We start from the raw sequence: 13,296 nt of genomic DNA, 5'->3' as shown, positions 1-13,296 counted from the left end.
GATGGCCCAAGTCACAAGCCTGACCTTTCAACTGGAAAAGGATGTTTCTCAACAATTCCATTGCACAAGAAAACTTACGAAAGCTTTGACTCCAATGCAAAATATCAAAAAATTGTAAAACCTTGCAAATCTCTGCAAATGCACCTGTTGCCCCTTTGGCTTTCAACAACTTTTGCTTCCAATTTGCCTTCTCCAAAACAAACAATTTGCAGAAGTACAGACAGGAACCCCAACCAATCTCTAGGGAAAGAAGGTAAATTTGAATCTAATAACCAGCTAGAACACCTAAGGGTGCTCTAAAACCTATACATAAAAGAAAGCTGCATATTACAACCACCCAAACACATGAGCAAAAGCATTCCAACGAGTGAGTAATGCGGTTTCAAATGACAGATGAAGGATAACCTCATGTCACATAAATATATGGAAGACAGACTTCCTCCTGGAACCTTCTCAGGAATAGCAATATTTATTACAGCGTATTCTATCCAAGGGAGCTCACAGCCCTTATCCTTACAACTTGATTTACATAACATGTGCACAGCTCACGCTGGAACATTGCAGCTACCTGTCATGCCGCAACATCATCTTTCTTCTGCTGCTGTTTGTTTTCAGTACAGCTGCACCACTCATTGCAGCACATGGGCTGTCAGTGTATTTACACAGTCATACAGGATTTCCTTCCTACTTGCATCTCACAGGGAAGCCACCACCCATTCTGCTCTGGTCTTTTAGCTGGTTCGTTTATTATAGCTGGAAGAAAGTCTGTTTTTTCAGACACCCTTACCGTCACTCAGATGTATTCTCTGTGGTTTTCACTTGGCTCCCCTTGAAGCCTGATCAGATTTCAGTCACTGCTGTTGCCTTTGTAGACAGTTACCTGAATACCAGTCTGAGGCATTAGGCCACAACCAGATTTGTGTTCCCGTGGACTCTGTTCTCTCAGCACATTTCGGTTCTTTCCTAAAAGACCAGAGTGCTTTCCGCCCATATAGAGTACCATAGGAATAGATTAGGCTTCTCTAGCCTTGAAAATCTTCCACAAAACACATGCTTCAGAGTTTCCCCCTGCACATCTTGAGGAAACAGATGCAGTTCAGCCTCTAAACAAGTAGCTACAGAGAGGCTCAATAAAAGTGTGGTATTCACTACAGAAACCTGATGGAAAAGACATTTGCTGGGCTGAGAACACAAAGTGGGGCATTCAAGTCAAGCATGATATGTTATAAATGCATTTGTAATATTAAACAATATATTTGAAAATAATAGCTAACAGAGCACTCTTTAATTGCATTTTGCTTTTCAGTAATGGATTACTGGCAAGGAAAACCAGTTTTCTACTGCTGTCCCAAAAGATTGTTACCATAAAAATATAACTTATTGCAAAATATCCTATTCCTATTTCTCTTAAGGTTTCAGATTGTCTTGATAGATTTACCCACATGCAATACATAAATGCTATAAATATTTTCTTCACACTAAAATACTTCTAAATCCCTTCCTTTTTAAATCCCCTCTGCCCCTCATCTTCCCCACTAAGATGGGGCAGTACTGCATGGATAGGGCCAAATTTTGGTATCTGCTATTACAGCTGGAAGATTTAACACTGGAGTTTCGTTGATGGGGAGGCAATGAGGTAGTCTTCTCTACTCTGTGGTGCCGAAACCTCATGCTTATTCTTCAAGAAGAATGGATTTGAAAAGTTATGACTGGAAAGACAAAACACTTTTCTTTTGATCCTTCAGTTTCTCCCAAAACTGCCTTCACCAAATCCCCAGCACATCCCATGGCTCTTTTTTCCCTACCCTTAAATTGCATCTGTAGTTTTAAGCTAACAACACTCATAGTCCTGAGAATAAATGCAGGCCCAGCACTAAAAAGACCATTTGTGGTAACACTAGCATGCACCACTGTGGCTGTTTCACATGCTACCTCATTATGTCTGCACTAGAAAGTTTAATCCCTGCAGTTTTGTCAGGTCCAGCATTTGATATCACCATCCCCTCTTGTGATGCTGTTCTTGCTGGCAGAGGCAGCATCAGTGAGAGGCAAGGAGCCCCACAGGCAGGTTTCAGCCATGACACTGGACGACAACCATCTTAGGCAGCTGTTTCCACCTTGGTTAAGGGAGGCTCCTTGTTGAGGCAGCATTGCTCAAGTTGCAGAGAGGATTTTACCTTGACACGAGTCAGAGAACTGCAGCAAACTTGGTTGGAAGTCATCTCTAGAGACTATAGCATCCATTGTCCTCCTCATCACAGAACAATTGGCAACCACAGTCAGCTGGGACCTTGGACCTCACCCTGCTGAGTCCTGAAACCCAGAACAGCAGACCCCATGATCTCTGCCCTCCTTCTAGTGCAGCACAAACTGCCCACACAAGACAGTTTTTCCTGGTGTCCAGCCTGAAGGTGCCGAGACACAGTCTGTGACTGCTGTCCCTGGTGCCATCTGACACAAGCAGTAAGAGTTTGGCTCCATCATTTCACAATCCTTACAAGTTGGGGTGGGCTTACATGCAAACACATGCTCATGAAAGTAGACAAGCCTTAAAGAGGTCCATCTCTTAACTGAAATCAAGCCTTAAAGAAATATGTCTGTTAACTGAGAATGTGTATTTTTCTATTCAAAATAAATGCATTCTAGCTTGTCTTTATTCCAGTACAGCATGTTACCCTAGTCTTTAGCCCACGTCTGCAAGGACACCTTCCATTATAACAGAAGCGTTTGAAAAAACAAAAACAGAGCATGGGAATCAGTACCACATCCCATTCTCACCCTCTGAAATCTTCACTAATTCTTTCTGATAGGGTTAGAAATCTTTGAGGTTTTTATCATTATCCACTTTCAAGGCCTTTCCCCTTCTCCTCCCCACTACCAACATCACAGTGAAGGATTTCAGCTAGCCCAGCAGCACAGTTTCCACTTGCAGCAGCACTAACAAGAAATAATGAGGCAAACATAACTCTATCTGGTCAGAATGGCAGTGTTCAATTTACAAACACAGATTTGCTTGGTTTGAGCACTTTGGATAAGTCACCATATATTAGATTGTTAGGTGGATGTGCTGGTTTGTCTGTTTGTTATCATGTATCAAAGTGCAGTGATCCCCATTTGTGGGGGCACGAGTAAGTTTTGGGAAGAGAAGGATGATCCCATGAAATGCCAAATTAGACCAGGATCATCTTCCTATTAGTCATTTGGTACACTGGTTTGACATATTCGAATGCAGGTGTGATCTTAACTAACTGGGTAAGTCTAGTGATTCAAATGCATCTCAGGTGAACTCTATATCGGAGTAGTTTGCATGGTTCCTGAACTCACAAGTGTGACCTCAGCAAGCAATTCTCATGATGATAATGTAATCTGAGCTAACTTCCTATACACACAAGTGCTCTGACCAGCACACATGTGAAAGCCTATTATAGTGATGGACAAAACTATACTTCACAATATATCATGCTCTGTATAGCTTTTGGCTCTAACATGCTACAAATCAATGAAAAAATGTGTAAGAACAGCCAGAATAAATCAGTCCATCCAGCAGAGAGCCCTACTTCTAACTATGTCTAAAGCAGAGGCCTATGGAAGAACAAGGCAATCATGTAGTGTTATTTTCCTCATCAATTTCTGCAGTTTCCAGCATTCAAGCTTGGCATCTCTACTATTTCAGTTTTCAGTGTTTACAACATCCCCAACAGTAAATTCCACTGATTAACCATATGCTGCTTGAAAATATAGCTCCTTATTTGTTCTTTTCATTACTCTAAATAGCTTAGTATGATTAGCAAACTAACACCTTGCTGTTTATTTTTAGCAGATTTCCCTGATCGTTTGTGAGTATGACGAGTACCACTGGCCCCAGCACATGCACACTAGAAAAACAGACTAGTTACTCCTTCTGTTGACTACATTAATTATGTAGCAATGCTCAGGCACCATTCCTCTTAGGCCTGGACAACTTACTTTCTTTATGACTTTTTGGTGAGAAATCCTAATAAAAGTTTTGGAAGCCCAGGCAGATGACCTCAACTAGATCACTCTACCCATATGTCCAGCAATACCTTCAAAGAGCTGCTGAGTATCTAAGACACTGTATTTACTGCTGCCTTCCCATAAACACCCTGTTTATTTCAATCTATCATGTCTGTGTTTCTTATGTACATTGCTTTTATTAATAAATCCACCAATTTTAGTCAGATGTGATTATTTAGACAAAGACACTGCCATAATCTTCCTAAAAATGAAGTCACCCATTTAGTTCCTAGGTGCATATAATAATGAAAGATTCATGTTCTATGCTCTACCTACAAAGCAAATGCTTTTTACACAGAATTATCATAAACAGCCAGTATGTGAAAACAGGCTCACAGAGTTCTTTAGCATAAGACATGAAGGGGCTAGAAAGATGAGCATGTTCTTCAAGGTGGACATTTTTTTTTTTTTAATAATCAGAATCCATAGCATGCTTTTGTATTTTTACAGACCAAAAACGTGTTTTCTTAAGAGATGTTTACTGTGCTACGATTCTTACTAGCTGAAGTCTACAATGCCCTTTACCTTAAGGAAACCTATTCTGTGAGGACTTGATAGATTTGATGACATCCTGTTTATTTCAGACAGGACTTCAGAATGTCACTGAACAAAAAAGACTTGAGAGCACTTGTCCAACATTTTGTTATGTGACTGTGGAAACTCTATTTGAATATCCTCATTATTTATATTTTTTTTTTGACAGTTGTGGCTTTTAAATTGTTGTGATAGTGTAAATAACAGTCATAAAAGTAAACAGTCTAATACTGTAATCACAAATACAACTCTTACTGCTATGATTACCACACACTGACAAGTTTTTAGAAGCAGTTTTTTATTGATTATTTCCCAAATGTACAATAAACCCCCTTACTTGCTTCCTCAGTCCACACAGACAAGTCTCCAGCTCTACTCTCAATATGTTCTTCTCACTACTAAAATCTAGTGAAAGGTCAAAAATCCAGACTAATCACAGTCAAAGTGTGGACTCTGCAACTTGAGACCTAACTCTGCTCCCAGCCAATCCCCAAAAACATTCCTGTGGACTTCAGTCGTGTCTGGAGAAGTCCAGTCCGTAACTACTCAGATTTGACTCTTGTTCAGTTTTTGTCTCCAACTATAGCTACAGCATGCTGTAGACTTACATAAAATGTGTATATCTCCTACCCATTTTTCTTTTTTTTTCCAATTTTCATAAGCAGCAAATTCTCTTCCCCTCTTTCCTGATCTAAAAGCAAAGGATTTCACAGAGAGCATCTGCAAACAGCAAAACATCTGGCACACAATTAAATAACTCACATCAGCACTTCCATTTCTAAAAATGTGCTAAAATGCTGAAGAAAAAAAAAAAAAAAAAAGGAAACAGAAGTGATGCATGAAGTTCACCTTTAGCCTGATTTATCCAGAAATTGAATAACTGCATCCTGACAAAACAATAGGTGCTTTCCTAGGATCACCAGTCTCAAAGGACAGAACATAAACTTCACCTCTGGTCTATTTGACAAGGTTTATTATCCCAGAAGAAAGAGAAATCAGACACCCCCGAGTTACTAACAAAAAGACAAAGGAGAGCAGTATTTCAAGAGTTAGTAAAGTATACAATTTCAGAAATTAAAGGTTGGGGGGGGGAATCACAACCATAGAAGACACATTTTTCTAAAACCTGTGACATGTTTTCAGAACAAAAATGCTTCTCTGTGTGCAGTTTACACCTACACCTCCTTGTACATCTTGAGACCTTACTGCACTAGACATGCCATCATTATCAATATCCTAGTCTGGATATAAGATGACTGTATTTGCATTTTGATTTTTGACTACATCTTACATAAAATGAATGGCGTACTAGAATATAAGAATGAAAAAGAAAAAACTTCAGTTACTCACCTAGATAGCAGTAATTTACCCTGAAGTTTCAAATCAGCAGCACAGTCATCAGATTGACAGTTCCTCTCAAAAACAGTCTGTGAAAAGCAAAGAAAAGAACTGTTATAGCATAAAACGTATAAGATTAAAGCTCCCCCAAAGAGGCAACATGTTTGGATGAAATAAAAAATCACCAAAATTTGTGATACAGAATATGCAGTGTGAACGCTAAAGAAACTCAAGGGAAGCCAAATCTCATCTTTACAAAAAAGTCTTTATTCTCATTTAACTGAACAAGAAGGTTCAACAAAAACAGACTCCCTCAGAGATTTTCCTCAATCCATTCCCACTTCTCATCTTACAAGAATTACTTCTCTCACACCTCTTCTGGCACCTCTTTCCAACACATGTGCAAGAAAATGAAACAGAAAATATAGACTATCAATGAAACTATTTTCAGCCCTGCAAATTGGAAGAAAGGAAATCACGCAAACATTCAGTGGCCTACATTAAAGATAAGGATTTTTTTTTTTTGTGAACAGTGGCAAACTTTTCTGCTATCTTGCGAGCAACAGAAAATTACAGACTTATTTACCCAGTGATATCCTAGGATAACAGAACCACTGTCAGTCTTGTGATAAAGACTATCATTTATGATCTTTAACAGATTGATAAAAGCAGGGGTTGTGAAAGAACAACATAACACTAGGCATTAGCACACTAAGCAGCAAAAAAAGAAAACAGCATGTTGACAGACAGCGAATACATAAGAAGTCTCCATTAGCCTATGTGAATCTCTGTGGCAATTTGTCGTAGTTAAATGGGGCAGCCAACAGAGAGCAAAAGGAAAAGATAGGAACACATTCCTCGTGTCCAAGAAACTCAGAAGCTGTCAGGATTGTGGTTATTTTCCCCTGCTGTTAAGAACAAAGACTGATACATTTCTGAACAGTTGAGCAGACCTTTTCCTGTCCTTTTTCTGTGTTTTTAGATCTCTCCAAAGAGGAGTGCACCTTTATGATATCAATTAGTTTTGAACTAGCAGTACAACCTACAGCATAGTTTGATATCTAAGCTGCAAATAGGACAAAGAAAAACGGGAGGTGGCAAGTACATTTGGGGTGATTTACTTTATGCTTTCATTTTACTATCCCACATTTTTCTTTCTCAGAATCTCAGATGTAGAAATTGGTGAGTGTTTAAACACAAGGCCTGTGACTACTTTTTCTCCTTAATAGAGGCTCCCACACCAAAAGACGAGAATCATGATAGCCCTGGGACAGGAACTCGCACAAGGAATCCCTCTCAAAACATGGTACATTTCAAAGGCATAGCTTCAAAAGTTCTCAGCACTAATCCTCAACCAGCATAGTACCTATATATAGGAAAGACTGTTTGACCTTCAGAGGAGAAAGAAAAATAAACTGCAAAAACAGTCTTGCCTGACAGTATCCCTATTTGCATTACAGAAATCTTGGCAAAGTGAACAGAGTGATCAAAGATATGACCTGCACTTTTAAAAGAATCAAGTACTGTAAATACATTTAAATAACTACCTAACAATCTTGGAATTTTGTTACTAAATCCATAGATGTGGTTCTTCACAAGGAACGAATACCTCATTTTCTAAAACTACTGAGCACGTACGTCTTCCAACACACCAACCATGCAGTGAACAGCAAGCTACTCTGAAAAACATCAAGAATATTTTATGTGATAAAACTCAAGTTCCTACATAGCACTACCACAGGAGAAATAAATAAGGATGATGAGTCCTCAGATCTGTAAATGTGTAGGAGTAAACTCCTTACTTTTGTGGATAATCTTGAACCCAGTCAGGTTTGAGGGTGCAGGGAGAAGATTTCCAGTCCAGACAGCTGCTAGGACCTATACAGGCAGCCATCACTGGTTCAGTCTGTCATAGGCTAATGATATCTCTGGATCACTTTGCTATTCTCCAGTATTTCCCTTGTTTGAATAGATTTCACCATGCTTCTATTCTACCTCCTGTTTTTGTTTGCCTGCTACAGCCTCAATCCAGTAACTTCTCACTTCTGCTTCCTCCACTTTCTTCTCTGCTGTCTTGAGCCTTCCCTTGCCCAGCCTGTTGCTTCTTCTGCCTTTCCAGTTGACTAATTCCTGCCTTTTCAAATTCCTCCTAAAGAATTAAAAGTGGTAAACGCACTGTAAGTCATCATAACATTTGTGAGCACTGCTTATACATTCTATTACTGTGCCCTTAATTGGTCTACTTGGACTGTGATTCCTTCAGGCCAGAAACCATACTTAATTCAGTGCTTCACGTTGGTAGAGAAAGCATCTATTGTTGGGATATGTATAAGCACTACTAGAATATAATCAATTTTAGCTCTAAGCAATCTTTAAAGTGGCTTTGGCTTTAAAATAAGTTTTAGGGATTTACAGAGCTCTTTACATATTCAAAGTGTTCAACAAGGTAACCAACCTTCACACCGTTAGGCTGTACATAATATTTAGGATGGGAAAGAGGGAAGTAGGAGGAAATAAATTCCTTGTGCATAGGAAACACTTCACAATTTTTGCAGTTGCTGCTGCTCAAGGTGAGGAGAAGCAATTCTGAACAGTGGTTTTACAGTAGAAGTTCAAATTCTTACTGGATTCTTCCTAGATTCCACTTCAGTTGTACCAACTACCTCACAGTTTTGAACATGTTCATCAGAGATGGTCAGGAAGCTTCTTTACATAAGAAATACATTCAAGGGAATTTTTAAGCTTGTGGGAAGGGGTGAACAAAAATTGTCCTGAAAGAGAAACACAGCTGCATCTCTTAAGGTCACCACACTTCTGTCTGGCATTTCCAAGAGCAAAAAAGGTATGTGTGCACTCAGCAGCACAGACTGAACAATGTCAATGTTTCTAGGACACATCTTCACTGTAAAGCACAGAGCTAATGCAGTATGCATGTGCATAGGGAGTCTGCTAGCCTTCCTGCAATCCCCAGATCTACAGCACAGCAGAGTGCAAATCTAGTGATTTCAGGGTCCATGATTCCTCCCTGCATTCCCCCCTGCTGCACAGGACCCAGCAGCTACACGAAAGTGCTCCATAGAGGTTCCCACCAGGTCACCAAACATCCAGGACAAACATGGTTTTCTGATATTCTGCCTGGCAACTTTCTTTGGGTAGAAAAGAAGATGCTTCTTGGGAGGTCAAGGAATGTGGTAGATACATCCTGAAAGATTAGCAGAGGCGGATGTTGCCCAAGTCCTCCAGAGAGTAAGCCAAAAAGCTTACATTAAGACATACTTGCTATAGAGCGAATGAAGACATCTGTATCTGATAAGTGTACTGTAAGAAGAGACCTAGAGCCAGCTGACAGGGAAGATGTGTCTACACAGGCACTCAGGGCTTTGTAGCAAGCACCTTTGTGACCAGCTTACCTCTTGAATAGAGGTAAAGGATTAAATTCCACTTTTTACATAAATATATGATCCTTTGCCTTATGAAGTAATAGGATAAATCCATAGTCCTGCAACGTAAAGCATCCTTAACCACAAAGCTGCTGGTTAGTGTGGTTAAAGGTATCCCCATTTTTCTTGTTGCTGATCTTGGACTGCTAAGAAATGACACCAAGAGAAAACCGAGCAAGGAGCCTGACTTGAGCCTAATGGTCAGAGCTCTCTGCTCAGAGGAAGGCAATCCGGGGTTTCAAACCTGATTCACTAAATTGTTTCAGTGTCTTTAAATGACTATCTAAAATTAAACATCTATGTTTCTGGGAGTAGGGAAGAGAACAGGAAACAGGGAAAAGTGAAAAAAGCTGTGTTTATGGCACTCCTGCCCACAGAAAGTCTTGGAAATCATCCAATAAACAAAGAAAAAAGTATTCCAAGACATTCAAACCCCCAGAATTCAGGGAAGCAGTAGAAATTTCAGGTCTTAGCCAAAATGTGCAATCAAGACTTTGAGAGGTTGCCAATATTGTGTTCTGTAAGAGTTGTGCCCATCTTCTCAGAGATAAAGGAAAGTGACAGCTGAAGGTCAACACTTGAAGAGAAGGGGGAGAACTGGGATTTTCAACACTGAAAACACGTTGTTTTATGGTTTGGATATGAAATTTCACTCTAGATCAGGTCTTTAACTACTTCTTCACACATCAGTCCACAGAAAGTTCAAACTGTCTCTTTTACAAAGTGGCAGCACTGGCCTTCGGAAACTCGAGGATCCATCCATTTAAATTCACAAACTGTGCCACATTCTTCAACAGAACACAGATTATGCACAATAATCTGGATTAAGCATTCCAGTCTCTACACTGATTTCCTGTAAATTGTCACCATACCCTACAGTATGTGCAGAGATTCCTTAGAAACTACATCACAATAGCAAAACAACAGCACTGCTAAGAATAAAGGGGAGCTTTTTTTTTTAAAAAAAAAAAAAACTTTTCAGATCCTGATGCTATGCCATGTTACATGGTGAAGTTAGGTTCCTAGCTCTATATTTAAGGACCTGGATATGTGATCTGATTTTCAAAAGTACTGAGCAGTAAGCAAATCTCACTGCCTTATCCAGGACCTATTTTCTATTTCATAGCTTTACAGATCGATCATGTGGATATTAATATGCTTAACCAGATATAAGAGCTTGATTTTAGACCTACATTTTGTATTTAAGTTTTCCAGCTGCCTGCAAAATAAAGCTGTTACCTGAAGATCTATTGACCACAGATAAATAGTTACTGGCTCCCCCCCAGACATCCAATACTTCAATACTCACGGAAGTGATCCATTCAAATATCCTGCTAAACCAAGTGCAAAAAAGCAGATTCACATTCCTGCTAGAAATGCAATTAATACTCTGGAAAGCTCTCCAGGATTTCATCAGATGTGCTGGCTAAACTAAGAACATATGATTTCCACAACACCTCCAACGACTGGCAGAGCAAACACAGGATGAAGGCAGAAATACCAGGGGAGCTGAGCTATAAGAGTTGAGAAGAATCAAAGCCAAAATCTGAACCACGAAACCAAAGAGCAGCCACCTTGGTACCGCATGGTGCAGGAGACTCAGGCTAGCCAGGAAGCTCCCTCAGCTCCACGTAGACTTCATCAGAGCACGCTTTCCCGCATAGAAAACAGGTACTCACTTACAGTGAATTAGTATAAGAAAACAGGAACTGAATGGTAGTAATTATTTTATTACACTAATAAGGGTTCACGACACATGGAACTTCTCCAGCTGGGGAAGGCTACAGGGAAATTCATCCACTCTGAAGAGTGGAAGACTCTGGGCCTAAGGCTCACGACTACTGCACTGACACTTGTCAAGCCATCTAAGGTCAAATGCATTAATTTCTTCCCTATTTCAGCTCTATCCTGCTATTTATTACCTTTCAGTATGTGTTGAAAATTGGGCTGGAGCACCAAGATAAAAAGGGGAGAAAATGCTCAAGTGTTTTTTGAGAGGAACAGGAACTCCCAAATGGAATCAGCCATTTAGAAAAGATCAGGCATGAAACCTGTTAGCAATTGAATGCAAACACAAAATAATAAGCACATGTATTAGTTATTCCTCACAGCAGTAAGTGGATTTAACAATGCAATTTTGTCCTTGTATTCTCCTGGGGTGAAGAATTACAATTGGTGGCAATAGAAATACACCCCCCCAAAGCCTTTCAGAGCTTTATTAGATTTCTAGTCTGACTCACTCATTTTTCAGGCTGAGGCATTTTTTTTTCTTTTTGAAATCATTAACAGTTAAATCATCCAAGAAGTGTTCTCATTATACAAGATTTCAGACCTTATAAATCCATAGAACAAAGATGAGAAAGACATACCGGGTTAATTGTTCCATCTCCCAATACCATTATAGGATGGATTTCTGTAGCACATTTCTCACTATATTTTCCTGTCTCATCTTAAATGGTCTTCCATTTATTTTGAATGATAGCAGAATAATTCAATTATTTCATCTCAGGAGAGTTTTTAGTGACACTTGAGAACATTTTCTACCCTAAACGTCCTTATTTCTATCATCCAAACTGAAACTATGTGAGATGAATCTTTCACCCAGGATGCTTCCATACTTAAACATTTTAACATAGGAGTCAAAACCATTGCTGCTCATCATACAATAGCGTGATTTGAAATATAAGAGCATAATAAAAATGATAAGTAAATACATGTATTTATATGTGGCAACTGTTTTGATGGCTAGAAACACAAAGCTTTAGAATAATCAGATAAGCAATTTATGTCTACCTGTAGCTCATTTAGACCCACAAGGATGTGTGAAAGTGCTCTCTTAAAAATTCACCTGCACTTCAGTGGTTTTGTTTTTATGACTGCTACACTGAACTGACAAGGATTTTGTGGCACTGAGGTACTCTGAACTGAATGAGCTGATACTATCATATTATCTGCTTCCAGATGTTAGGTATCCCAATTAAACTCTACTGACCCTTCATATAACTGCTGAAACACTATCAAGAGGACTAATGAAGCCTGTCATCTGTCTGTGTGGCTTTTAAAGTATATTAGGATTTTCTTTAACAGCTCAACACATATGTAGAAAAACTGTCCCCTCTTACACTTATAATTCTCCATCCACAGAGTAACTTGGAAATGAAGTTCATGCTGTTACATGGAACTGCAGAAATTACCCAACAGGAATTCAAGTTAGGGTTCAGCTTGCAAATGTTCATGTGATCATCTCTCACTTCTCTACATATTTATTTAAAGAACTTATAGACTAAATCGGATAACTCATGTCCTACCACCTCTGACACGATTAACTTACAGTCTGACTCTCCCCAGCACACATGCACAGCTTACACATGCAGGTGGACATATCTGTATGCACACACACATGTGCATGTTATATTGGCTGTTGTTCTTCAGGAAGCCCACGAGATCTAAACCATGTCTTATGCATTCCCAGCTCTGATGTTTTGCCTCTGCCTCTAAGCAGGAATATAAACAAGTTGGACAATTACTGGCCAAGCCTTTCATTGCTTAAGAACAAGCATATAGAAACATGCATACCATCAGAGGCACTGATTTCCACTAATTCTTACTTCAGCAAGTTTGCTAATTACAAACATTTCAGAGGTACAATGCATCTGGACACCTGCTGTTCTCACTCAGCACTGAATCTCTTCCAGACTTGTAAATCTTTCCTCATTATTGCCATTCAACAACAACAAAAAAAAGCAGGCAAATGCAATACTCAGCCTAATCCAGTGTATGCTCAGGGTGGGTCCTTTTCAGATTTCCTGGCATGAACAGCACCCGGTCCCTGCCAGTTCAGCACTGACTCTGACCAAACTTGTCTAGAGCAAAAGACTGACACTACCAAAAGGATGGCAAAGGGAGGAGTGGAAAGCATCATTTTCAGCAATCACACCCTGCCTGATGG

At 39.5% G+C, this 13,296-nt stretch overlaps 1 protein-coding gene across 1 annotated transcript in view; it reads right to left on the bottom strand.

Moving 5' to 3' along the window:
- Window positions 1–13,296, bottom strand: part of ITGA9 (integrin subunit alpha 9) — a 215,354-nt gene that overhangs the window by 83,644 nt on the left and 118,414 nt on the right. Inside the window, exon 17 of the mRNA XM_084282712.1 lies at window positions 5,920–5,996. Within this exon, the coding sequence (XP_084138838.1) occupies window positions 5,920–5,996 (77 nt within the window). The remainder of the gene's footprint in view (window positions 1–5,919; window positions 5,997–13,296) is intronic.

The sequence above is a fragment of the Netta rufina genome, assembly GCF_964035555.1.
Source record: "Netta rufina genome assembly, chromosome: 2".
Lineage (NCBI taxonomy): Eukaryota > Metazoa > Chordata > Aves > Anseriformes > Anatidae > Netta > Netta rufina.
Note: the sequence above shows the minus strand (reverse complement) of the source record. Positions and strands in the feature narration are given on the sequence as shown.